This window comes from Peromyscus maniculatus, chromosome 22 (assembly GCF_049852395.1).
Source record: "Peromyscus maniculatus bairdii isolate BWxNUB_F1_BW_parent chromosome 22, HU_Pman_BW_mat_3.1, whole genome shotgun sequence".
Lineage (NCBI taxonomy): Eukaryota > Metazoa > Chordata > Mammalia > Rodentia > Cricetidae > Peromyscus > Peromyscus maniculatus.
This window is the reverse complement of record NC_134873.1, coordinates 19,361,628-19,388,323: the sequence shown is the minus strand read 5'-3', so window position 1 is coordinate 19,388,323 and position 26,696 is coordinate 19,361,628. Positions and strand designations below refer to the sequence as shown.

At 48.1% G+C, this 26,696-nt stretch overlaps 1 protein-coding gene across 3 annotated transcripts in view; it reads right to left on the bottom strand.

The window, feature by feature from the left end:
* Nucleotides 1-26,108, bottom strand: part of Dnajc27 (DnaJ heat shock protein family (Hsp40) member C27) — a 40,267-nt gene extending 14,159 nt beyond the window's left edge. The window contains exons 1-8 of one of the 3 annotated variants that reach the window (XM_042266750.2): nt 23,120-26,108; nt 19,790-19,872; nt 16,917-16,986; nt 14,858-15,022; nt 14,070-14,192; nt 7,248-7,408; nt 4,259-4,437; nt 773-821 (exon numbers count right to left, since the gene is read on the bottom strand). In XM_042266750.2, the coding sequence (XP_042122684.1) occupies nt 4,305-4,437; nt 7,248-7,408; nt 14,070-14,192; nt 14,858-15,022; nt 16,917-16,986; nt 19,790-19,872; nt 23,120-23,209 (825 nt within the window). In that variant the 5' untranslated portion in view covers nt 23,210-26,108 and the 3' untranslated portion in view covers nt 773-821; nt 4,259-4,304. Of the gene's footprint in view, nt 1-772; nt 822-3,742; nt 4,438-7,247; nt 7,409-14,069; nt 14,193-14,857; nt 15,023-16,916; nt 16,987-19,789; nt 19,873-23,119 lie in introns of those variants that run through there. The other 2 variants (XR_013047164.1, XM_006981415.4) reach the window with 2 other exon arrangements.
* Between the last annotated feature and the right edge of the window lie 588 nt (nt 26,109-26,696).

The following is a 26,696-nucleotide window of genomic DNA, read 5'->3' as shown; positions in this document are numbered from 1 at the left end:
TCCCCTTGTCCTGAGTGCTGGGGTAGACTACAGGCACGTATCACTAGACCTTGCTGTGGGATGTTTTGTATGTCCTGTGGGAGCCCATTCTCGGGTTCCTCGTGGCTTTACCCAGCAGGTTTGCATAGAGGATGATTAGGACCATGGGCCTGAGTGCAGGTGTCTGAGATGGTCTGCACTTGGCTGTGCTGGGGGATGGTCTGTATGTCAAGTCGCTCTGATTGGTCAATAAATAAAACCTGATTGGCCATGGCTAGGCAGGAAGTATAGGCGGGACTAACAGAGAGGAGAAATAAAAGAATAGGAAGGCAGAAGGAGTCACTGCCTGCAGCAGCCTCCAGGACAAGGAAGGTATAAAGTACCAGTAAGCCACGAGCCACGTGGCAAGATACAGATTTATAGAAATGGACTAATTTAAGATATAAGAACAGTTAGCAAGAAGCCTGCCACAGCCATACAGTTTGTAAGCAATATAAGTCTCTGTGTTTACTTGGTTGGGTCTGAGCGGCTGTGGGACTGGCGGGTGAGAGAGATTTGTCCTGACTGTGGGCAAGGCAGGAAAACTCCAGCTACAATACCTGGCTCATGTTTTTGAGATTCTCTCTTTGTGATCAAGGTTGGCTTCAAACTCATGATCTTCCTGCCTCAGCCTCCTGAGTGCTGGGATTATGGTGAGCAGCACGTCTTGCTGATGAGGAACTGGATTCCTGTTTAGTCTAGTTTACACCGAAGATCAGCGTCTCAACAAATCAAGGCAGCCAGCAGACCAGGGTTTGCTATTTGACTTTATAAAAATACACAACTTAAATCCATATGACACTCTGTATACAAGACAGAAACAACGGGTAGTTGAACACTTTCAGTTATTTCAACAGAAAGCAAATATGTGAATTACTTTGTAGGAGCAGTCACAGTCAAGGGCAAGACTGTGCAGAGAGCAATCGGTGCAGGGAACTAACCCAGGCTGCCCATCTTTCCAGTCACAGTCCTTCCCCAAGAGCCTCTACCAGTCAGCTCGGCACCACACTGTGTGACAGACACAGCCACTGAACGCCCACACCACAAGTGAACACAGTCATCCTCCCCAGGGATGGTGAATGGCACAACCAATGTCCAGGGGCACTACCCGTGTCTAAAACTGTGCTCAGCACCAGGAGGAGGATGAGGATGAACAGCTCCTTGCTTGTGTGGCCTGCAGTGGAAATTGCTTAGCTTGATTTTACAACTAAATTCATTTTCAAAAGTTTTCCAGAAGTGCTGGGAGACTTAGCTCCATTGCCTGCAGTGTGAGGGAAGTGCCATTCCAGACCTAGAAGAGGGCACTGTCCCTGCCAAAGGCAATCCCCTCATCCTCCTGGTGACGGCTGCCACTCTAGTGGACTAGCCTCTTGTCCCTGATTCAGAGCTGGCAGGCACTCCTTGCTTTACTCTGATGAGCTTTCAGCCACCCAGCTGCCCGACCTATGGCTCGCTGACCACCCAGCTGCCCGACCTATGGCTCACTGACCATCTAGCTGCCTGACCTATGGCTCACTGAATTAAGAATTAGGTACTAGTTTGCAGGTATAAAGAAGTACTTATCACTTGAGATTTCAATCAGTGAGAACATACTAGAATAAGTTTCCTGAGGTAAATACAAGCCTTAAAGAATGGTGCAGAGTTTATAGGATGCCCGTGATTTTATCCTCAACATCTGGACTCTTAACAGGCTGGTAAAACCAAGGACACATTGAAATGGATATAAAGTGGCGGTGCTTAAGTAAGAGATACGGACAGTGGAGAACGGCCATTCCTAGGGAGGCACAAGGAGAGACGTCTCTGACACGAAAGGAGAGGATTTCTCAAGTGCTGGAGATGGATGGAGAAGTGACTCTGAGATGCACCAGGGATTTCCAACAAGGTGAGGAAGTCACCCTTGTTGATGACTCAGATGTAGAAGACATGGCTTTTCTCTAATAACAGTTGGTCAAATGTTTTATCCCTTTTGAGGGACACAAGGTCCTTTAAAGTTTTCAGCCACTGAAGTGGCTGAGTTGTGACTCCTGCTGATACTCTGAGATCTTAACTGGGTAAAGAGTTTTAAAGAGCACGAAGGAAAAAGCACACACCTGTACCAAGAACTGAAATGAACGCAGGGGTCTGTACCGGTTTCAAGAAGCTAAGGTTCATTTTGAGGCATGCTTCGATGGTTCTAAAGCCCTGCTGCTGGATTGTAGAAATCAGAAAACCCTGGGACCCTGAGGCTCAACCTTCTCATTTTATCGACATATATAAAGTAGAATACAGCCACCCTAAATGTTAATAAGGTCTTAGAAACAGAGTCTCAAGAGCTAAGAGGCAAGCCCAGGCTACATTTCAGCAAGTCACTCTGAGGGACCGGAAAGGGAACACTGAAGTGCCCTGCTGTGACTGTTCGTCTGCCCATGGTGTGGAACCATGCACAACCGTGCAGAAGACTGGGCCCCACGCTCGGGCTGACAGCCCCAAGCACGATCCCTCATCATGTGACCCCACCATCTGTCCAAGAGCAGGTGGGCAGTGGGGTGCATGAGGCATGAAGGAAGCCGCAAGCAGAGCTGGGGCCCACAAGAACCTCGAGTGGAGTTCTCGGACCAGAAGAAATCATAAAGCCACATCCCAGACCTCTTCATGGTTTTTTTTTTTTTTTTTTTTTTACACAGATCTGAATTCATGACGGACAACACTTTTAAGCTCAGTACAGCTGAGCACAGCCATACGAAGTGAGGCTACTATGGAGGAGGGAATAACCCAGTGGCCTGCAGTGGCTTGGCTTCTTAGGTGAGAAAGATGTTATCTGGCAACCATCATGGGACAGGTGTTTAAAGGTCACAGTCTAGTCACGGTTTTGTGTCCTTCAAAACTCCAGTTAGCGCAGGTGGCTGCAGCTAAAACTACGAGTGACAGAGTCAGGAATGAGGACCAGAGTCAAGCCACCAGCCAGCTCCCCTGCGCTGTGAGAAATGCAGCCCCAGGGCTCCATCCAGCCCCATCCTGAGGACCAGGCCCAGACAACGGCCTGAGGGATGCGTCTCTATGCGAAACGAGTTCGCAAACTCATAGTTTAACAGTCTCTTCAGAGACTTGGAGCCCAAGCAGAAACGGTAGAGATTCTGCCCTACCCAGGCCCAGGACGTCCCACTGTGCCCCCAACAGGTCATACTCATTTCAAGTCAGCTGAGCCTAGGGCAACACTAGGGATTCAAGGAGAGAGGTGATGGCGGATGTGGGGTATAACAATAGAGTTGGGCGAGAAGAGAAATGGATTAACACTGGTGCCCAAGAAAGAGACCTGCTTCTGGAAGAGTGCCTGCCTGCCTGCCTCTCTCACCACCTGGTGAGGAACGAGGAGAGGGACAAGTCTTTGGAGGGACCCTCTTGGTGCCCAACACACCCCAGCTCAGCTGGCCTTTCCCTGGGTGGTGTGGCTCAGTGCATACTCCCGAGTGATTCTGTCTTGGCCTCTGGTCCCTCGTCCCCAGGGGCACAGCACTCTGCTTGCTACTAGGGCAGAGCAAAGACCTAGGATCCAGGGTAGGCTTCAGGGTCCCCAGCTCCTGAGGACACCACCCTTCTCTCTTAGCGCGGGCTCGTCTCTCCCCCTGCTGGCTGAAGAGGGAACAGAGGGAATGTCCTAGAAGGGCAGGCAGAAGAGAACAGCGTCACCTCACTTTACATTCTCCTCAAGGGTGCTTGTTTTTCCTTTTTTTTTTTCTTTGAGAGATTCTCGCATATAATCCAGACTGGCCTCAAACTCTCAATCCTCCTGCCTCATCCTCCTGAGTGCTGGGATTCTAGGCACGTGCTACCATGCTTGACTATAGACAAGAAGCGGGGATGCTAAGCTCCCGGGGCGGGTGCCGTCCACTCACTCCTGTCCTTCTCCTTTCTGTTTTTATCCCCTCCTCTGTGATGGTACATGGATGGATGGGTCGGGGGGAGGAGAGGCAGGTGAGTCAAAGTGTCCTGATGCCCTCCCTGTCTCTAGAAGCCTCACGGACTTTCAGAAGCCAATGCCTAAGCGATGCTACAATTACGAACACGGAGTTATCTGGCCGTAAGAAATGAAACGCAGTGCCTAGGAGACGTGGGGCTCTCCCTCACACCAAAGCAGGTCATCTCGCTGCGAAAGGCCCACAACATGGTACAGGCACCCACACTATTAACTCACAAATGACAGCACATGAGGGAACCGAACGGTGAGCATCTGGGGAGGAAAAATCCACGCTGGTTATTTCACCTCAGGGGAGTCTGCACTTGAGGCTGCCCGTCGCTTCCTCTGCCGTCTACTTGACGTTTTTCAGGAGGGCTGTCCGGGCATTCACAACCGCTTTGAAGGCGTCTTCACTGCCGGGCGCTACACATTTGTCCGGGTGAAGCAGCACAGCCAGCTTCCGGTAGGCCTTATTGACTTCCTCCCTGCAAAAAGCAGCCGCGCTCTGTCAGTAACCAGGCTGGCCCCAAATCCCGCATCCCAGCTCTCTGGACACACTAGGCATCTCCCATGCCATCATTTCCTTTTCTCAAAGGTAGGATAAAAGACTAAAAAACAACAATAAACACAGGCCCTATACGAGCAGAAAAGCACAGTTGGGGGCTGGGGCTATAGCTCAGTGGTAGAGCGCTTGCCTAGCAAGCGCAAGGCCCTGGGTTCGGTCCTCAGCTCCAGGAGGGGAAAAAAAAAAGAAACAAAAGAAAAACACAGTTGTAAGTGAGTCTAGAAGTCAGTCCAAGAAGTGCCATCCGCTGCCAGGCAGCTCTGCACACTCAGGGGCAAGAGCAAGCCTTCACTCACTGAAGGGATGAGAGCCTTTCTCCCTGGGAAAATCCTCAGGAGAAGCTTTTGGAAAAAGAGGAGCCTGTGATTAGCACAGGGTGGAGGATTTGGAATGCCAGGGAGGAACTGGCAGAGAGGCTTGAAGCAGAGAGCAGATGTATGGCCTCCAAAGCAAAACACTGAGCTTGACTGACAATAACAATAGTAGGCATTCTGTGGCAACGGGCACTGAGAAAGCTGTTTCTCAAAGTTGAGAGACAGGCAGACTACCACAGAGCAAGTTGAAGGTGTCCGTGAGAACAGCCAAGGGAAGAGAGCGTACACCCCAGGAACACACGTCGGTGGGAGCAGCTGAAGATAAAGGAGGAGCTGCGGGACGGATGGGCTGGAGAGGGCTGGAGACGACAGGTTCCTTCGCCATCCCCACTCCTAGCCACGCTCAGGTGTCAGGCTCTGTCCCCACCACATGGCTTTCCTTCCCAAGCTTCTGTCATCAGAGGGCCCGCGATCCTGTCAGCATGGCATGGTGCTGTCAGGGGCCTTTACCCCCTGTTTCTGTTGGAAGGACTTCTCACAGCGCTCTCCCCGTTACAGAGATGCCCCTTGCTGGCTTGGAGATGGTACCGAGTCTGGTGTCCATCTGGAGAGACTAAGGTCTGGGGTCGCAGCAGTAAGTCCCTGTGTCTTAGGCACACATGCCAGAGCTCTACCTGCTGCTGGAGGAGTCCTTCCCAATTTCCTTGTTCTAGCTTTGCATGCTATAGTCTTTTTTTTTTCTTTTTCTTTTTTCTTTTTGGTTTTTCAAGACAGGGTTTCTCTGTGTAGCTTTGGAGCTTGTCCTGGAACTCACTTGGTAGCCCAGGCTGGCCTCGAACTCACAGAGATCCGCCTGCCTCTGCCTCCCGAGTGCTGGGATTAAAGGCGTGCGCCACCACCGCCCGGCTGCATCTTATATTCTACACATGCAATGTGGAGTCTTTTCTATGCAATGTGTTTGTGTGGTGTGTGCCTGTGTGCCTGTGTGCCTGTGTGCTTGTGTGTGTGTGTGTGTGTGTGTGTGTGTGTGTGTGAGAGAGAGAGAGAGAGAGAGAGAGAGAGAATACCTAGAGGCCAGAGGTCAATGCCAGCTGTCTTCTATCACTCCCCACCTTATTCTTTAAGTCGGGTCTGTTACGCCTCAACATGGCTGCTTTAGCTACACTGGTGGCTGGGGAGCTCCAGGGATTCACCTGTCTCTGGCCTCCCCAAACTAGGATCCCCTACACTGCCATGCTTGGCTTTCGTATGGGTGCTGGAGTGCAAACTCGGGTCCCTACTCTTACGTAGCCAACACTTTATCCACGGAGCCTTCTTCCCAGGCCTACATATGCAGTCTTGGTACTGCTCATCAACGGCACCCCCTTCGTGGAAGAAATTAGAACGGCCAGAGTTTGTATCTACCCAACGATCCTGTGTCCTTGAGGTGAGGACACATCCCCTCCTTCTCCAAGACGGAGTCTGGGGCAGAGCCAAGGGAGCCACTGATTTGGGGAGCATGTCTAGATGGGCTCAGTGTTACGCCTGGCCCCTGCACTGAGAGCCTGTCAAGATTTACAGGCACAGAAAAGGCTCTCAAGGGAAAGTTCTGGAGAAACAAGATTGGTGCGGGTGTGTGTGTCAACACTGTATCACCTACGGACAGTAGGTCAAGAACTGTAAGCACATTTGGCCCCAAGCAAGTACCAGAATTCGCTAGAACTTAACACTCAAGTTCAAGGATTTGTCCCAAATGTGCCAACGTCATTTGACAGACAGTTGTACAGATAAACTTGTGTTTATACGGGTTAAGGAAACAGAAATCGCAGAGGCTCTGGAATTTACCAGAGCTCTGGCAGAGTCGAGATAGCCAAAATCAATAAAGAGCCGACATTTTCTTCTTCTTCCACCATGCCCAGCTCTTCCTAAATCAATCTTGTGAATAAAACAGGCAACTACACATTACCCAGTCACAGTTGGGAATGAGCAGGGTTTATGAGGAAGGCAGCTGGGCCCACGGTGTTCCTGGGCTGAGAGGCACCACTGTCTGCTGGGGCCTCAGGGACCCCATTTCACTGGACACCAGTTTCCCCAGGCAATGAGAGCATGTTGACAAATCTTTCTTCTTCTAAAAGTCTGTGATTTACGAATTATTTTTTGTCAAGTTGTCTAAGGTTGTGGAAGATTCTTGCTCAACAGTCAAAGGTGGAGCAAGGCACTTCGTCAAGTGTTTACGCGAACACGGCCCAGCTCGCTCAGCGGGCACCGGGCTTCTGTTTTATTTCTGTGTTGTTGGTGGGGCAGAGTCCTCGTGAAACTCGTTTCCACACCACTTCGAGGGGCCAGCCACTTAGAAGGAGAAAGATGGCGTCGCACTTTAGACAACAGAGCCTCGGCTCTTACAGAACGCCGCACCAGGCCCCCCAGACCTGCTTACCTGGAGGCCCCGGGTCTGACTCCCAGCATGTCCCAGCTGTCCTTACTATTTCGGATTCTGCGAATGGTGTCTGCTTGTTCTTTGGTGAAACTAGCACTGTTATTGGCAGTAGGGCGCTTCCCGCCATTTTCACACAGGTCCACTATGGACACGTAAAAGGTCTGCAGGGAGAAAACACATCCCAGAGAAGCGATTCTGTGAACTAAGAGTTTCTCTCACACAGTCGGTAACTTTTCTGTTGTTGTTGTTCTTCGAGACAGGGTTTCTCTGTGAAAAAGCCCTGGCTGTCCTGGAACTTACTCTGTAGCCCAGGCTGGCCTCGAACTCACAGAGATCCGCCTGCCTCTGCCTCCCGAGTGCTGGGATTAAAGGCGTGTGCCACCACTGCCTGACCCACTTCAGTAACTCTTACAAGTCAGGAGTAATACACTTACTTGGAAGATATTTCTCACTTGATTCAACTATATTTATATCCTTGGCACTGAGGACGGACCCCAGGGCCTTAGTGCACTACCCAACACCCTAACTACATATTTTTAAAACAGAAAAGTGTGAGCTAACTTCAAATTTATGTTTAATTTAAACAATTAGAATGATTCATAATTCTACTCTCAGAGAAGCACATTTGGAGTTGGTAATAGATGAACACTGTTAAAAAATCCAACAGTAAATTCTCAAAACTTTCTCCCTGATATAGGCACATTAGCATATTTAGTATCCCTACAGAAACAGCACATGTCGTATGCAAACACACAAACTTTCACCTGTGGGTCTGGTGATGCATGCCTGTCAACCCGGCTACTTGGGAGGCTAAGGCAGGAGAAGCAGGAGGTCAAGGTCTACTGGATCAACAGAGAGGGTTCAAGACTAGCCTCAGTAACTTAATGAGACCCAGTCTCAAAACAAAAAGTGAAAAGGAGACTTGGGATCAGCTCAGTGGCAGAGTGACTGCTTAGCCTGAGCAAGGACCTGGGTTCAATCCCTAGATCTGCCTTGGAAACGTCCTACATTTTCAGACCCTCTTTGCGCTCTAGTGACTCCAGTATCCTATTATGTGGCTGTTTATTTAATTTATTTAATTCCCTATTCCCGGACTAGCCTGTTATGTTAAGTCTTTCAGTCACTGCAGACAGTATTGAATCGTTTTGTTTTTTGGTTTTGTTTTTGGAGACAGGCAGGCCCTGAACTAGCCACACACAGAGGGTGATACTGAACTCCTGATCCCTGTCTCTGCCTCTTAGTGCTGGGATGACGGGTGTGCATTACCAGTGCAGCTCTGCTGTGTGCCCCTGGGTGACCTCAACCTGAGTCTTCTGCAAGAACAACACGTGCTCTTAACTTCTGAGCCTCTTTCTGTAATTGTAAGTAGAGTGAGTCTCTCCCTCCCTTCTCCTTCCTCCCCTTCCCTCTCCTCTCCTCCCCTTCTCTCCCCTCCCCCTTTCTCTTCTCTCATCCCCTTCCCTCTCCTCCCCTCCCCTTCTCTCCCCTCCCCTCCTCTTCCCTCTCCTCCCCTCCTCTGCCCTCTCCTCCCCTCCTCTTCTCTCTCCTCTCCTCTCCTTCTCTCTCCTCTCCTTCTTCCTCCCTTCCTCCACTCCCCTCGTGCTAGGCAGGTACTGTGCACTCCCAGTGCCTAGAATTATTTTAATTGATGGATCTCCTCTTCCCTTGGTTTCTCTTGAAATATCTTCCTCTCTGATTTCAGATTCTTCAACAGCGCCCTTTGTCTCCTTTTGTAAATGTATCTTTGGGGCTGAGAACTCTGTAGTTAAGTGTGCACTGCTCTCCTGGAGGACCGGAGTTGGGCTCCCAGCACCCATGCTAGATGGCTCACAACTGCCTACGACTGATGCCTCCGGCCTCCTCACATCACATGCAAAAACACATACACATAATTAAAAGAAATCTTTTAAAAATGTATCTTTCCCACAAGCTCCTCTTTCTCATTTCCAGGAACTGCAAACGACTGGGAACCTAACAAGAAACTTGACATCTGGAAAGAAAGAGCATCATGGGAAAAGCCACCAGACCAGGACCACAGGGGTGCTGGTTCATGTGTGTGATCTTAGGATTACCTTTGCTAGCAGAGTCAGATCAGACAAAACCACCTTCCTGCCGGCACAAAGTCTCTGTTAAGCGGTAGGAAATCGAGACAATGTTTATCAAACCGAGTCACCAGGAGAGCACAGCTCCAGGCTTACCTACAGGACAGTGTTACTGTCTCTTCTTGTCAGCCTACCCACCATGCCTACCAAGAGCAGCCAGAAGGATAAAAGCACCAAGAAGGGTCACAGTTCACAAATGTCACTAGGGTTAGGGTTGACATTGCCTGGGATTAACTTGAAATAGAAATATGTAGATTCTGTGGGCACAGGTAGTTATTAATTAGCACTCGTGGTGACAGAAGACCAGCCGTAGTCTTCCGAGGAGGCGGTGGTCAAAGTGGTAACTCTCAGGTCTTAGCTCCATCCATCCCGTGCACAGTGCTAGACCAGACCTCCTGTCGACCATCCCACAGAACAAAGACATGGCAGCTATTTCCAGGCGGTGGACAGCAGAAGCATGAACTACTGAGAGGCGAGCAGGACTCTTCCTAGAGGCCGTATCTGGAGCGTGCAGACACAAAACCCCACTGAGAGAAGGGGGCAGAGGCAGAGACCAGAGTCTAAGGCTACAGGAGGGCAGGAATCAGCAGAGCGAGCTACTGGGCAGAAGGGAGCTGGGCAGAGCTGGGCCCACTCTAGGTGGGGCTTCCTTGTGGGTTTGGAGCTAAGAACTAGGTTACTCATGCGAAGACTGATGGCAAGACTTAAGGCCACCTGAAGCTTGCCAGACAGGAGCTGAGAATACAATCCTTATTTTCTAGGGGAAGAGCTAGCCCAAGACACCTGAGCTTGGCCTTCCCAGAAGACCTAATCAACACTCCTGATATCCCCCTGGGGCACCACAGAAAGGCTGTACCTTAAGAACTTCACCCACCCTAACTACACCCAAAGCCAAGAGGCAGAATTTGGAAGCTGAATCCTGCTAAATCAGAAGGTTTAAGAAACACTTTGGGCTTCCTTCAGATCTCTGACATTAAGCAAAACTGCAAGCTTACACGAGTTCATTTCAATCTGTCTCCTGCAACAAGAAGCGTCATTCTCCTGGAAAAGACAGAGAAATCTGCGGGGTCTCTACAATGCACTCTCCACAGATGTGGTACCCAGTCAATACATCACTACCACACAAAGAAACAAGAAAACATGACCGATGTCGGAGAAAGCAGTCAGCAGTAACTGACCCCACGCTGGTTCAAATACTGGACTTGGTAGACTTCACAACAGCTGGCTGTAAGAAATACTGTAAAGGAAATAAAGGAAAATACACCTAAAGAATTAAAGGAAAATATATTGATATATCTTTAAAAAAATATCTTCTTTGGGCACTGAAGAGATTGCTCTTGAGAGGACCTGGGTTCAGATCCCAGCACCCACATGGCAGCTCACAACTGCCTGCAACTCTAGCTCCAGAAGACCCAACACCCTCTGTCCTCTGTGGTACCAGGCAAACACACGTTGCACATAGAAAACAGGCAAACACTCATACGCATAAAGTAAAATAACTTTTTTAAAAAGAAAAAAAAAAAAACAGGCTGGGAATAGCCAGGCTGTGCTGGCACACGCCTTTAATCCCAGCACTCGGGAGGCAGAGTCAGGTGGATCTCTGTGAGTTCGAGGCCAGCCTGGGCTACAGAGGGAATCCAGGACAGTCAGGGCTACACAGAGAAACAGGTCTTGAAAATCCAAGAAAGAGGGGGTTGGGAGATGGCTTGGTTGGTAGGACTCGCTGCACAGCATAAGGCCCTCAGTCTGATCCCACTTTTAAAATGCTGCACACAGTAGTGTGTGTCTGTCACCCGGCACTGGGAGGCAGAGACCGGTGGATACTGGGACTTGCTGGCCAGCCAGCCTAGGGGAGCTGGGGAGCCCCAGGCCAGTGACAGACCCTGTCTCAAAAAACCAGGGGATGGCACCTGAGGAATGACACCCAAGATTGTCCTCTGGCCTCCATATGTGTGCGCACACACACACCAAAAAGAAACAAGGAAAAGATTCCCCATATTTGATGAAAAATACCTCCCCTTTATATAAAAGTGATTTCTTTAACATGGGGAGGGAGAGTAGTTAAGAGCATGTGCTGCTCTTGCAGAGGACTTGGGTTTGATTCCCAGCACCCACAGGGCAGCTCACAACAGCCTGTGTGACTCCAGCTCCAGAGGACCCAACACCCTCTTCTGACCTCTGTGGGTACCAGGCAATCTCAGAAATGAACAAATCCCAGGTAGGATACATATCAAGAGAGGCACACCTCAGCATAGCCCAGCTGCTGCAAACACACTCTCCAAAGCATCCAGAAACGGGAAAACGTGCAATATGGACAGAGACATTAGAGTGTGAACATGGCTTCCACCTTATGAGACACACAGAGGCCAGAGAATGGAATTTAATCTATGAAGGGTTTTTTGTTGTTGTTTTCAGTGAGTCAACGCAACGTTATTCCACAGTATAGGGGATATATAGGATTGGGTAGCTGGGGAATCACCTAATTAGACAGTGTGCATTAGACAGCACACTCCTATCATAAGGCTCCTAATACAAGTCTTAGTCATCATCTGTGGAAGCGCGGTCCTATCGTAAAGCTCCTAGCACAATGTCTCATTACCACATGGGAAGCAGGGCAAAGCTTCTGCAGGGAGCTGGGTCCAGGGTGACACTAGAGATAAGTCAGTCACCAGGTAGAGAACAGGCCACCTCTACTGGCGGCACGGAGTTGTCCATGTTGCTGCCAGGCCATGACAGACTGACCAGCAGTCAGTCTCTGACCAGCACGGTCTCCCAGCATGAAGATGCCAATTACCCTGATTTGCACAGTGAAGCATTGTATAGGTGTATCAAAGGATCACAAATAATGGGCCGTTGAAGTACTGAGTTAGAAGAAAAGAGAAGTGTAGTCTCTCCCAGTTACTGCACTCACTCCCTGAGATGCTCTCATATGTGAAACAAAAATAACACTGTCACACACTGTCACACATCCCAAATAAGGTGAGACGTGTAAATACCAGAACTGTCAGAGGTTACCTGAGTGGCTGTGCATCACAGATAAGGCACACGCGCACACGCACAGACCAACGTGCTCAAAGGAAGAGGAACCACAGCAAACCAGCAGCACCCTGCCAGTCAAGATGGCACTCGTCTTCCAGGAGGCGTGGCCTCTTGGGAGAAGGAAATCCAGAGACAGAATCAGTACAACCCCGCCCTGAAATTAAGACGACTCTGTGCAGGATAGCTACACTATCTGAAAGGCTGAAAATTCCTCAAATGCCAGACACAGTCATAAGAAGAAAAATAATTTATTCACACCACCATGTCCAAATGGATCTATAATCAAGCCCTGACTCTATTACTTGCTGTTTCAAATAGCCTACATCCCTTAAATTATACAAAATTAATGGCTTTAAAAAGTGACATCTGGAAGCCAGTGGTGGTGTACACTTTTGATCCTAGCACTCGGGAGGCAGGGGCAGGCGGATCTCTGTGAGTTCGAGGCCAGCCTGGTCTACAAAGCGAGTTCCAAAAGAAGTTCTAAAAGTGGGGCTAGGGATCCAGGAGCAGTGGCTGGTGCCCACAGCCCCAGCACTAGATGGAAAATAGACAAATACATCCTGGTGTCTGTGTGGCTGCCAATCTAGATAGTTGATGAGCTCCAGGTTCATGGAGACACACCGTCTCAAAAGGTGAACAGCAAGAGAGAAAGACACTTGACATCTACCTCTGCACACCTGACAGTACACCTATACATATATGTTCAAGTCCATGCACTTGCATGCGTGCACGAACACACACACACACACACACACACACACACACACACACACACACACACACACACACACACACACAAAGAAATGACCACCTTCTCTGGCTGCCATGTGAGCACATCCTTCTATATTGCCTTTTGGATTTCTATGCATGTCCCCTGGATTCTGCAATGATGGTCTCCTAAGCTAACTGTGACCTCCATGAGCTGCTCTGTGAGTACAGGGTTAGACATCTTTGTGCGCCAAGGCAATTTTGCTACAGCAAGGCTTCATATGAATGTCACACCATTATCCAAAGATGGTTTTGAAGAAAAATCTTCATCCCAGTGAAGTAGCACACTAACTTGCTCAAACCTGATGACCACCACAATCACCTGGAGTGTTTTTTCAAGGCACAAATTCCTGGGCTCTAATCAGGAGTGGTGGCACACGCCTTTGAGCCCAGCACTCAGGAGATAGAGGCAGGTGGACCTCTGTGAGTTTAAGGCTAGCCTAGTCTACAGAGTGAGTTCTAGGACAGCCAGGACTACATAGTGAGACCATGTCTCAAACAAAATAAAAGTAAAATATCCCTAGACGCCATGGCAACTTGAGATTTCCAGAGGTCTGAAGGAGACGTTGCGTGTTGAAGAATTACCCCAGGTTCATTCTGACTGTCTCCTTGCTGGGATCAGAATCACTGTGGAATGTTTGTGAGGGCTTTTCTAGACTGGGTTAATGGCCTGTACTCTTCAACTGGGACCTACAATAAACCCCTCATGTTCCTTAACTTGCTTTTGACAGGTTATTTGACGGCAGTAATGGGAACAGGAGCTAAGACATCAGGTGACCTACAATAGAGAGCAGACAGATCGATCATCTCTCTCGCCACCTCTCCCTCTCCACTTTGACAAAGTCCCATGACTGTTCTGCCCCTCGGGATCTTAACTATACACTGGCATGGCTAGATCAGGATGTCTGCTTACCTGGAACATCTCACTGATTCCCTCTCCAGTTTGTGCTGACGTCTCGAAGTACAGGAAGCCCTTGCTTTCAGCCCACAGACGCCCCTCACTTTCATCGACACAGCGGTGTTTGGTGCAGTCAATCTGAAAGACGAAGTCGGGAGGGGGCAGAGAGAAGATCCGCCCGTGTCCCACACACCAGGCCCAGTGACTCCCCACCACTGAGCCTCGGGCAGTGTATACAATCACCAGATTAAACAGGATCAAACCACGAACCCCACCGACTGGTTTTCTAATTTAGGCTGCATTTCCCACTCCTCCCATGGGAAAGCAGCTGCTATGGACTTCTGTGAAAGTGACTTCATGATCTGTCCTACCCAGGGGTCACCTTCTGTTGTCTGCCATAAGCAACCCACTCCCACCAAGTCAAGACATGAATATCAGGCTTTTCCTGATTGTCCCCAGTGTGCTTCCTCAAGGTGGACACCAAGGGAAAAAATGAATAAAAATCCAGTTAGACCAGGTTTTGTCTCAGAGACGTTTTCAAAGGCTACCAACTACTGATTTCCATGTTAAAAATAGCGCCTCCTCAGTGCGCATGTGCATCTCTGAAGACTGAACACGATGTCTCAGTACGCCACGCAGGCTGGCCTGAACTCTCTACATAGCTCAGGTTGGCCTCCAGTTCATAATCCTCCTGCCTACAGTTCCTGAGTCCTGGAATTACAGGCTAAGCTACACATCCAGCTCTTGCCTCTCCGTATCCTCAAACTCACAGTTGTGTTAGCAAACCAATTCAAAGCAGTTACCTTGTTGGCACATACAACAAAGACAATATTGTCCATGTTCCCGTGAGACCCAAGCTCCTGCTTCATTTCTGCCAGCCACGAATCCAGGGCATCAAACGAGTCTTTCTGTCCAACGTCATAGACCAGTATCACACCTTGCGTGTCCTTGTAAAATTCGTTTCGTACCTTCAGATGGAAGAACAGAGGCACAAGATGTTGGCTCTGTGATCTTTGTAAGAATGCACCTCACAGCCATTAACTTAACAAAGTGTGCCCTCTTTTATATTCAGAGTACTCATTATTATATCTCAGCATTTACTGGCTTTTATAGGACTTTATATAAAATGAAAATGAAACAAACGAATCTGTAGGTCAGGAGAATTTTTTAGCAAACACGGATCACAGCTCCTCAGAGGCAGCGCTCTCTAGCTGTTGGTAGACTCAGAAGACAGTCCTGTTAAGAACTTCTCAGGAAGGTAGGCAAAATGACACGATTATGAACCACACAAACATCACATCCCAGAGTTTACCCAGCATTCCAGGCAGAGCTTCCAGACTGTTCCAGGGCTATACACCAATGTTCAACCCCCGAACTCAGAGCCCAGTGAAACCAGATGGTCAGGAGCACAGCTGAGGTGGCAGGCAGCTCTGGGTTCACGTCCACTAGAAATCGTGTGACCTTGGCAATCCCACAACCTCTCTGTACTTCCTGTCTGTAAAAGGGGATCACAGTCCTAGGACTAGGTGAGGTCATGAAGGCATCACACTTAGCATGGCGCCTGGAAAAACCACACATACAAGCTCCTCTCCCTTCCTTCCTTGCATTCTGTCTGACTGTCCTGAGATAATTCATCAGAAATGGCAACTTGCCTCTGGGACATGGCTGCAGCTCTCAAAAGAGCTGACAAGAAGAAGAGGGTGAACTCAAGTGGTCGAGGCAGTGAGACGTTGGGTGGGCTAGAATTCTGGTAGGAACCTGGCAGAGAACATAGCTCTGTTCTTTTCACAGGATCCCCGAATGCACTCCGACTCACTCTAGCTAAGGAGTCAGAAGTCAGGAAGCAGGGGTGGTAGGAATGCCTGTTATAGCAGCGCTCAGGAGGCTGAGACAGTGATCGTGAGGTTAAGGCCAGCATAGGCTATGTAGTGAGTTTGGGCTAGTCTGAGCTATCTAACAAAACTAGGGGGAGGGGGGGAGGCATTTATCTTTCACACTGGGCATGGGCTCCTGAGCATTGACAGAAACTTTTGACCAAGAACATGAGGGTCTATGATTACCTTAGAGAAACCTAAGAAGCAGTCCACCACAGTAAGAAACATCAGCACAACCAGTCTCTGCCTCCAAAGAGAGGATGGCTGAAAATGTCTAAATGTGCTAAGGGCCTTAACTTACAGATTCAAGAAACCGTGAAAAGGTCCAACAGCAAGATCCAAAAAAGATGCACTGAACAGAGTGAAATAAAGTGCAAACATCATCTCAGTGTTGCGGACACGTGAGGCAGGCGATGCTGAGGGGGGATTCCGCAGCACTCACCACGTGAAAGAGCGAAACTGTAACTCGGGCTCTACCCTAAGAAATACAGCCAAGGCAAGCAGAAAGGGGAACTAACAAGATAAGGACTGAAGTGAAGAGGCCAAGCCAGCAAACAGGTCACCAGCAGGGAGTGCATGACTGTCTAGAGACTGCCACACAGATGACATAAACCAAGCAGGGCTGCTTTCCTTATTCCAGGGAAGCCGCAGGGCTGGGCGAGTGACAGGAAGGTCACACGAGGCCCTGCTGTGAAGGAGTGACCCTGCTGAGCTGTTCCATCCACACTGGACTGTGATTGTCAGCCACGCACACTCTGGGCTAAGGTCTTAAGGTGGAAATGTCGTATTCATTCAAACGTTTAAACATTAGCCACCAAACTTCCCATCTCGACTCCAGGAAAGTGTAAGCGATCGAGGAGTATCCACTAAATTGAAACTCAGAAGGCAAGTCACTAACGTGAGCTAAACTTTACCCATGATTTGAATCACCTCCCCACTGTCTCCAATGCCGAGACTGGATGTCAGTTCTCTAAGAAGGCTTTCTTACCTCATAGAAGAAGGGGTGTCCAGCCATGTCGAAGATGTTAACTTTGATTTCTCTGTCTCTGACTTGGACCCTGAAATATTCAAATGGAAACAGAGTCACATTTCCAGAGGCTTTCTTCACCCTCCTCCTAACTCCAGATAATCTTTACAACAGAAGCCGGCAAGCTGGCCCACAGGCCTGCCTCCCTGCTTCAGAACACTGAGCCCCGACTAAGGACCTAAGGACCCACCTTCCACCTCAGATACTTCAGCCCACAACCCTGAACCAACAAGCTGCCCCTGCCTGCCAAAGGATGATCCCAACTGAGCTTGTTGACTGTTTATGTCCCCTGGGGGTGGTCATAAGACCCTCACCAGAGTATCCAGCTTCTCCCTACCACCTGAGTAAGTAACTCTGCCTTAACCTGCAGACAGCCCTGGGGAAGGGGTAGAGTATACAGGCTGGGAAACACAGAGTGGGGGAGGTGCGCCAAGGGGTGCCATCTGTGCAGCTATGGGGAAGCCCTTATCTCAGCTGGTAAAGACTTGCCGGTGCAACCTTTTGGGAGAGGGGTACCCACACCACAGATAACCCCTCACCTACGCTCTGGAAGTCAAACAAACACATTGGTCCCCTAGGTGGAGTCTTGTCTTGCTTTGTCATTGAGACCTTGGGAGGAGGGGTAAACGTTACTTAGGTCTCCCCTGGGAAGGAATTTTAGCACTATTCATCACGGAATAATCATCTTTAAAAAAAAATAGTAACAACCAGTATTGAGTAACCCAATGCACCCTGTCTCAAAATAAACAAACAAACAAACAAACAAATAAATAAGTCACAATCCTATGGCATCATACAGCAATTTCCATTTTTTAGATAAACTAGGTACTGATATGGGATCTGAACGAAGGCGCCTTAAATAGGATGTCCCACCACATCAGTGATAAACTCCATGCTCTGAAATAGAAAAAGTAGAAAGAAATATGGATTTCAAATGAAGAGCTTCCTAACTTTCACAGTCAAGAGCGACAGACTCCATACTTTACTGAAAATGTATAAAAACCTTTGCTGCTCTCAGCTGGCAAATGGCCACAGAATTTACATGGAACTCTCGGGTCCTACTTTGCCACCGACCTGAACTACTTAAATACAGTCTGAAGGGACATACATAAACTTGACCTTGCCCTTCAGACAACTGACATTCTGCTATGGACACACCTCACCAATTTTATCGACCTCCTTGAATATTGCCTTCACATTCTGATACGGAAATTTTTCACCTTTAAGAGTAACTATCTAACAATATTTATCGAGCAGTCACCAGGGAGAAACACTGTACCAGGTACTTGGAGAAAACATACAAAAATCCCTTTTACAGCATTCACTTTGGATGAAGGACATTAAAAAAACAAAAAACAAACAAACAAAAAAAAACAATCAACCTGACTGACCAGGAAACTCCCTCCCTCCTGGCTAGCTTACAAAGTACCAGAAGATGCTCTGCAGGTTGCTGGGGAGAGAAGAGATCATGATCTCCCCCAGTGGTGGGCCCTCCAGGCTACAATACCCACCTGCCTGGCGTAACAGTGGCATGCAGTTCTGAGCGGGACCAACTGACCACTTTGATTAGTACGAGGCCTGTTCTACGGGAGAGCTTTCATGCCTGACGTGTAAACCTGGTCAAAAGCCATGGCCGGGAGATGACAGAGGGGGGGGGGGGGGGACGACACTGCTGTTTTGCTCAATGATCATGAGGTCAAACTGCCTTCTCAGTTTAGACCCACAGACTTGTGTTGTTCTCAGCTTTGGTCAGAGAAGCTTCTTGTGATGGGTCATACAGACATGCCTAACTGGTCACAGTGCCAAGTGTAAGTGGCTATGAACGCTTCCTTATGGATAAATTGTCTGCATCAGCCTCGACTGAGCCAGGTCAGGGAGCATCAGGCCAGAGGCGGCAGAAAGAATGTCAGAGCTGGCGGGTAGGGAACAAAGACGGGAAATGCTGACTGACAGATCAGCTCACAGACCCTGGGGTCACCTGGACACGACCAGATCAAGCCAGTCAAAATTCCGGCATGGATCGAGCACCTTTGGGTCCCACACCCTTGGCAGAAGAGCGACTGGCAGTTGGTGGCTGCTGAGGGAAGGGGAGTATCCTTTGAGAACGTGGCCACTGGTAGGTTGCCCGTGCTAGTGGATGGGCTCACACCCATGCACGTGCGGAGGTAATGGTGAATGATACGATCAAAATGCATTATACAAATGTATAAAACTTTCAGAGAATAAATACAAATACTAGCAAAAGAAGAACAGCCCTTTCTCAAAGTCAGAGATAGTAAACGTACAAATAACACACACACTCTAGTCAGCTGCAGTTCCACGGTTAAGAAATGTGCTCTTTACCCCAACTCTACTCTTCGGGGGCATTTCTCTTGTTGTTTTAATCCCCTCTCCAACCATTCTCGATTCACCTCCAAATAAATCCCCACTTACCCCCAACTTCATTATTCTCTGATCTGCTGGATTCCAACAAGCTACCGAGATCATAAACCAACAACAGACAAAACAGCCTTAAAACCCACTTGCTGGCAGGACCCGCGTACACGGAAATCTGTCCTACGAAGCCCCATCTGCCAGCGAGGCTTGCGCTTGCTCATCGCTGCCAAGCCCACGTCTGAAACCAGGTCTGGACTGGCAGGTTCCTAATACACTGGCTGGCTGAAAAGATGGCACCACGTACCTGAAGAAGTCCCTTAGCCCCGTCTTTTCCAATTTGTCTTCAAAGCCTCCCTTTCAGTGCATCCCACACACATGCTCTGATGTAGACACAGACTCTCTCAGGACACACGCTGAGGATCTGTGCCATGCACAGGCCAGAGGAACAACATACTCACTTGGTGACTCCATAGTCAATTCCGATTGTCGCCAGGTACTTGGACACAAACCTCTTCTCACAGTAGCGCTTTATAATGCAGCTCTAGAAAGACAAGAATTGCGTGCACTTAGTAATACACACTGGAAAGATGTGTGAGGTAACACATTCCTTCACTGGGCTTTCTTCAGTCACCTCACTGGAAATCAAAGTGTTTTCAAATGCTAGCTGACATGGCGGTGGGTGCCTGTAACTCCAGCACTTGAGAAAGAGAACTAGAACAATCAAGGGATCGAGGCCAGCCTCAACCATACGAGAGAGATCCTGTCTCAAAAATAAAACAAATCCCCCAAAGACAAAAGAAAAAAAAGCATCTGAAATAAGTATTTTTAAAAACGAGGGTTTTATTTGTAGTTTGTTTTGAAAAGGTCTCACTCCTGGCTGGCCTGGAACTCGCTATGAGGATCAGGCTGCCTCGCGCCTCTGCCTCCCTAGTGCTGGGATTAAAGGCACGAGCCACCAACCAGGCCACAAGTGAAGATTTTAAAGAAAAAAAAAATTGAATTCTTACCTTCAAACTAAATCTGGATGTTTTCAGCTTTATTCCCAACCACAGTGCTCTTTTCTTCTGCAGATCTTTTCCATCCTTCTACTTCCAACACCACGAAAACATCCACATCCAGCCTTGACTCCCTCCCGGGACCAGAGCCACACACCTAAGCATCTACTAGATGATTTCTGCTCAAATATCCTGCCATCATCTAATTCAGCATGTCTCCAAATGAGCCTGTCTTGCTGACATCTAGCTCTGTTAATCAGGCCTTCATTTTCCCAGTGACAAAGGACCAAATGATTAAAGTCGTATTTGAGTCAAGGCCCCAGTCTAAGTCTATATCATCATTATCCTTAGTGCCAATATCCAAAAACAAAAACAACCCAGATGGCTGAATACAATGTATGCCATCCATGTGATGGACTATACTTCTACGATATGAAGAACATACTGACAAACAGCACAACAAAGACTCACCTTACACGAGTTATACTAAGTAAAAAAGTCTGCAGCAAAAGAATACATGTGACTCCACCGATACGAAACAGCCAGAATAGGCAAACCCACGGAGGCAGGAAGTGGGTTAATGGTTAGGGGACACAGGGAGAGCCTGCTAATTGCTACATTGTTTGTTTTTTTTCAGGGGATGATGAAATTGTTCTATAATTGATCATAGTAATGGTTTCACAACTCTGTGAATGAACTGAAAATCAGTGAACTGTATGTTTCAAATAAGTGATTTCTTTGTGAATTATATCACATTTTGTTTTAAATTTAAATTTCATTTGTAATTATGCATGGATGTGGATGTCTGTGGATGCAGACACATGTAGGTGGCGACAGAATACAGATGAGGGAGTTAGATCCCCTTGAGCTGAGATACAGGCAGTGAGAGCCCCATCTGACATGGGCGCTGGGAACTGAATGCTGGTCTTCTGCAAGAGCAGCAAGTGCTTTTAACAGCCGAACTCTCTCTCTCTCCAGCCCACATTAAGGCTTTCTTCATTCAAGAATTTTTATGGTTTTTAATCATTGGGGAAGAAAAAGGTTATTTCCAATATTTTTTTCTCCCCCCCCCAATTTGTGTGTGTGTCTGTCTGTCTGTATTATATGTATGTGCCCCATGTCTGTCTGTCTGTGTATATTGTACGTATGTGCCCCATGTCGGAGGTCAACTTTTGGAATTTGGAAAAAAGGTTCTCTACTTCTACCATGAGTTCTGGGGACTGAATGAGGTCACCAGGCTTACGCAGTAAGGGCTTTAACACCAGCCCACCCCAAGCCCAAGGGCTTATTCCTTTCTATGTGGGAAACTTGAAATTTCTCAGTGTGCCCTTGTTTATATTCTATTCAACTTCTTGCATTGACAATGTACCCCAGAGCCCCATGCAAGTTTTCAAAGTGTCCTAAGATCTGAAATCACCTAACGTGCTCATTCATCACTGACCTCGTGTCTTTTAATATAGTATGTTAATTTTGACAGCATATTTTTAAAAATAGTAGTGAATAAAAATGACGGTTACATTTTTATTTAATCTATTAAGCACATTTTCCAAAACTGTCCAACTTTTATCTACACAGGAGGCCAAAATTTAGGCAGAAACGGGAGTTTTAATTAAGCGGATGGATGTCATTCTTCAGCGGCCATCCATCTTTATTCGGGACCTGGGGCTTGCTGATTAGGCTAGGCTAGTTGGTCGATGGCTGCCAGGGGTCCACGGGTCTCCGAGCCTGCGCCACTATCTCAGGTTTTTATTCTAGATAGTGTTTTTCACGATTGCACAGCACCAACTGAGCTATATTCCCAAATCTCTTTGCCTCTTAAAACACAGTTGGAACATGGTTAATAGTCAATAAGTGTTAAATTTCAACGAACACTTTGTTAACACACACACAACGATACCTAAGTAGTCGGGGGAAAAAGCTAAGGAGTAAGGCGCGACTCAATATTCACTGAACATCTAAGTGCAGCGCACTGGTTTAAATATTCCCATTAGCAGGTCTTCTGCATTTGCGGGAGTACAGACACCGCTTCTAACCCCCTCCCCGTCACTGATTTGTCGACCTTGGGATTCTTCACCAACAGCTTCCGCTCATTAAGGGAGAAAACTTGAGTAAGAATAGGCATCTCAATTCATTTGGGAAAAGCCCTAGGTCACCGCTGCCCATCTGAGAGGAAGTTTAATAGCTAATATGCAGCAGACAGAACACACAGAAAGACGGGGGGGGGGGGGGGGGAGGTTTCTCTGAGAAAACGGACGTGACAGTATGAGAAATTTAACGCAAAAACCACGTAGGATGCCGGGCAGCCAGTGCACGTCCCCTGAAAACACATTAAGTTGTTATGTTCTGGTGATGGGAACGTGGACTTGCGGGCTCTGCCTGGCGACATTTTTCTGAATCCACCACCTCACAGGCATCCCTTTAATCGCCACAACTAGGAGGCAACGACTCTCCCCACCTTCATGTCTTGGACTCCTCTCTGGGAAAGCAAATTTTGGTATCTAGGACTACCCATTTGGGACCGAGGCCTCTTTACTCCCTTCAAAATACAGTCAAAAGGTCAGAGGCCACCCCAGGCACCTTCTTATGGGCAGTGGCGTTAGTAAAGAGCGTGCAACCCAAAGGTCAAAAAGGTCAAGAGAGTTCTCCGGAGGCTGCAAACCCCGGGTGAGCGCAGGGATGCTCCGGGATGGAGGCGGGGCTTCGGGCCGTTGAGTGGCCACTCTCTCGGCCAATGGGCATGCCTCTCCCGGCGGCACGCGGAGGTCCCGCCCCCTCGCAGCCTGCGGTACTCACTTTCCCCACTTCGGCGTTGCCCATGGAGATGACTTTGATGCGGAGGGACTTGGCTGGCTCTTTGCGCTTCGGCGGCACGTTGGCCTCCATCGCCCTCGCCCTGCCGAGGCTGCCGCTTCCGGTGTCCCTGCTGCACCCCGCCGGGCAGCCCCGTCCCTCAGGCCTCCTTGCCCAATGGCGGAGCCGCTGCGCTCGTCACCGCCCCGGTCCCGCGGCTCGCCATCCCCAACCGCTGCCTGGCCGCGGACGGACGCGGGCGGTTGGGAAGCGGCGAGCCGCCGCGGAGGGCCAGGCGAGTCTCGCGATGACAGCGCGCAGTGACGTCACTGCGGGGCTCGGGAGGACCGGGGCTCGGCGTCGGCGTCCTGCAGGAGGTCGTGCTTCTTTGCTTGGTCTGCACTCCGTGGCAGAAATGTGGCTGTCACGGGGAGGTTCTGATGAAATTCGGTGTAAGGCCCAGCCACGCCAAAAATTCTAAGCGAACCATGCCTTTTTTTTTTTTTTCCCCCTCTGCAATCCTGGCCGATGGGTGCCTCTGCTGCCTCCCCCTCTCCATCCATACCGTGACCCCTCAGTTTCTGCAGGGGACTGATCCCAGGATCGCAGTGGATTCTGCGGATCTTCCAGTCACACAGAGATGGTGTCATTAGCAGGGTGTCACTCGGGAGGCAGAGGCAAGCAGATCTCTGCTATGTTCAAAGCCAGCAGGGCTATATAGTGCAATCCTGTTTCAGACAAACAAAAATATATAATTTTTAGGTAACCATACAATCCTTATGTAACGTCTGCACATCCTTAGCCTACTTTAAGTCACGTCTACATTACTTGTACTACTATCTTTGGGTTACTATTGCTGTGAAGAAACCATCGGGAGCTGATGCAGAGGTCATGGAAGAGTTCCGTTTACTGGCTTGCGCCTTCTGCCTTGCTCAGCCTGCTTTCTTATAGAACCCAGGACCACTAGCCCAGGGATGGCACCACCCACCATGAGCTGAGCCCTCCCCCATCAATCACTAACTAAGAAAATGCCCTACAATCTGATATCATGGAGGCATTTTCTTAATTGAGGTTCCCTCCTATCAGACGACTTAATTTTGTGTCAAGGTGACATAAAACTAGCCAGCCTAACTACCCAGTACAAGGTAAATGCTATTACAATATAAATGCCATTATTATGTAAATAGCTGCCATTCTATATTATTGCCCTTTAGGGAATAATCACACACACACACACACACACACACACACACACACACACACACACGAACCTACATGTTTAATACATAATCGTCAACTTCCACTACACTACCCTCCTGTTGCTGATTGTTTTCAGCAGACGGTTGCTTCACTCTGCAGACATCCCACAAGGGCAGAGGGCCACCTGTAAGATTTCTTTTGCTCACCTAAGAAGATGGTGTCAGGAGATGAGCAGGGAGACTCAGACCCTGGTTCTGGAAAAGGACCTTGGACAAGACTCTTGTTGAAAAACAGAGTTGCCCTTCGGAGCAAAGGCAGACGTTTTAGTTTGCTCCTCTCTAGCATAGATCTAGTGGCCCATCCTCCAGAGGAAAGCTCAGGCTGGATGCTTCTTACATTTTTGTTCAGCTCCGTGAAGGTGTAGGATTGTACCTGAAATCTCTTCGGGTTCCTCCTCTGACGGCCACTGACACCCACTCTTAACACAGCATCCCGTTCTCTTTCCCCTTAGCTGACAAGATAAGGTAGAATCATAAATTCTGTGATGATAACTTGTTATTATTCAAGCAACTGTTTGAATGAAAGTCAGTCTGACAGACACAATTTTTTTTAGTCAATGATTTCAGCTACAGATGTAAACAGAACTTGACGAATGAATGGTTATCCCGTGCCCTGGGGGAAAGATGGCTGCCAATTTCTCAGGAATCACAAAGGTGAGGGTGGCCTTGCTTCTGCCTCCACAGGCTGTGGACATCTTAAAACGTGTTCGGGAAGACACAGTGAAGCCAGAGTTGTCAGTACTTGTTTGATGTCAGTTTTCAAGCATGTTTAATTTAAAATATTAAATGCTTTTTAATCTGTGGTCATGGGAAGGTCCGTAGGAGATGGTGAATGAGTACAGGCATGACTTCAGGAACCAGGCTCAGGACCCCTGTGGGTGTGTAAATCTATAACTCTCCAGTGCCTTATGTAAATGGCACAGCACTTGCATATAGTATAGGCATGTTCTCTCGTACACTTTAAATTGTGTCTAGATTATTGATAAGAACTAATGCAATGTAAATGCTGTGTAAACAGTTGTTATACCATATCAACAAGAAAAGAGTCTGCGTTCAGTACAAATGCAATCTTTTTCCCCCTAAATATTTTCAACCTATAAATTGTTCAATGCATGGATACAATACCCACAGACACAGGAGGCTATTGTGTAAGGGGATTTCTCAACAAACAGTAGCTGTCTGCTTAAACGTACTTGTGTTTTATATAATAATGAAGAGTCTACTTTTTTTTTTTGAGATATAGTCTCATGTAACACAGGCCAGCCTCGAACTCATGCAGCTGAAGATGACCTTGACCTTCCTTCCTCCCCGCCTGAATCCTTAGGATGACAGATATTGCCACCACACCTGGTTTTATGTGGTGTCAGGGATCTGAACCCAGAACTTAGTGTGTGCTAGGCCAGCACTCTCCCAACTGAGCTTAAAGAGTAAATTTGAAATATTTGAGCCTATCTAAAGATATAAGAAATAATGAATTGGGCATAGTAGCTCACACCCTGAGGCAGGCAGATCCCCATGGGTTTGAGGCTGGCCTGGTCTCCATCAAGTTCCTAACCGGTCAGGGATATATAGTGAGGCCTTGTCTCCAAAAAGAATGAATGAGACCTGGTGTGCTGGCACACGCCTTTAATCCCAGCACTTGAAGCAGAGACAAATGGATCTCTGTGAGTTCAAGGCCAGCTTGGTCTACAGAGAGAGATCCAGGACAACCAGAGCTAAATGGTGAGACCCTGTCTGAGAAAAAAGGAAAGAAAAGAAAGAACGAAAGAAAGAAAGAAAAGGAAGGAAGGACAAAGTGAATACTTGCATGTCTGCTACCCAAACAAAGTAAAGCATCACTGTCACCGTGGGTGTGGCTTTCCCAGTCCTTACCTCCTCCTTTACAAACACTTGCAGCTGCCTGCATTAGTGCTTCCAATTTCCAGACCTTATAAATGTTTAAATGCACATTTTATGTAGCTTCAGATTGAGGGTTGCATTTCATCTTTGAAATTATTTTGAGTCAGGTGGTGGTGTTGGCACATGCCTTTAATCCCAGCACGTGGAGGCAGAAGCAGATGGGTCTCTGTGAGTTCGAGACCAGCCTGGTCTACAGAGCAAGTTCCAGGACAGCCAGGATTACACAGAGAAACCTTGTCTCAAAAATAAACAAACAAACAAACAAATAAATAAATAGAAATAAAAATTATTTTAAAATAATTTAATGAAGAAAATTTTTAGGAACAGCACAAAAACAAATCTTCTAGATCTTTCTAAAGCCACCAGTTGTTAAACATCTCAACCCATTTGCTGTATAGGTTGTGTTTTCTATTTGTACATAT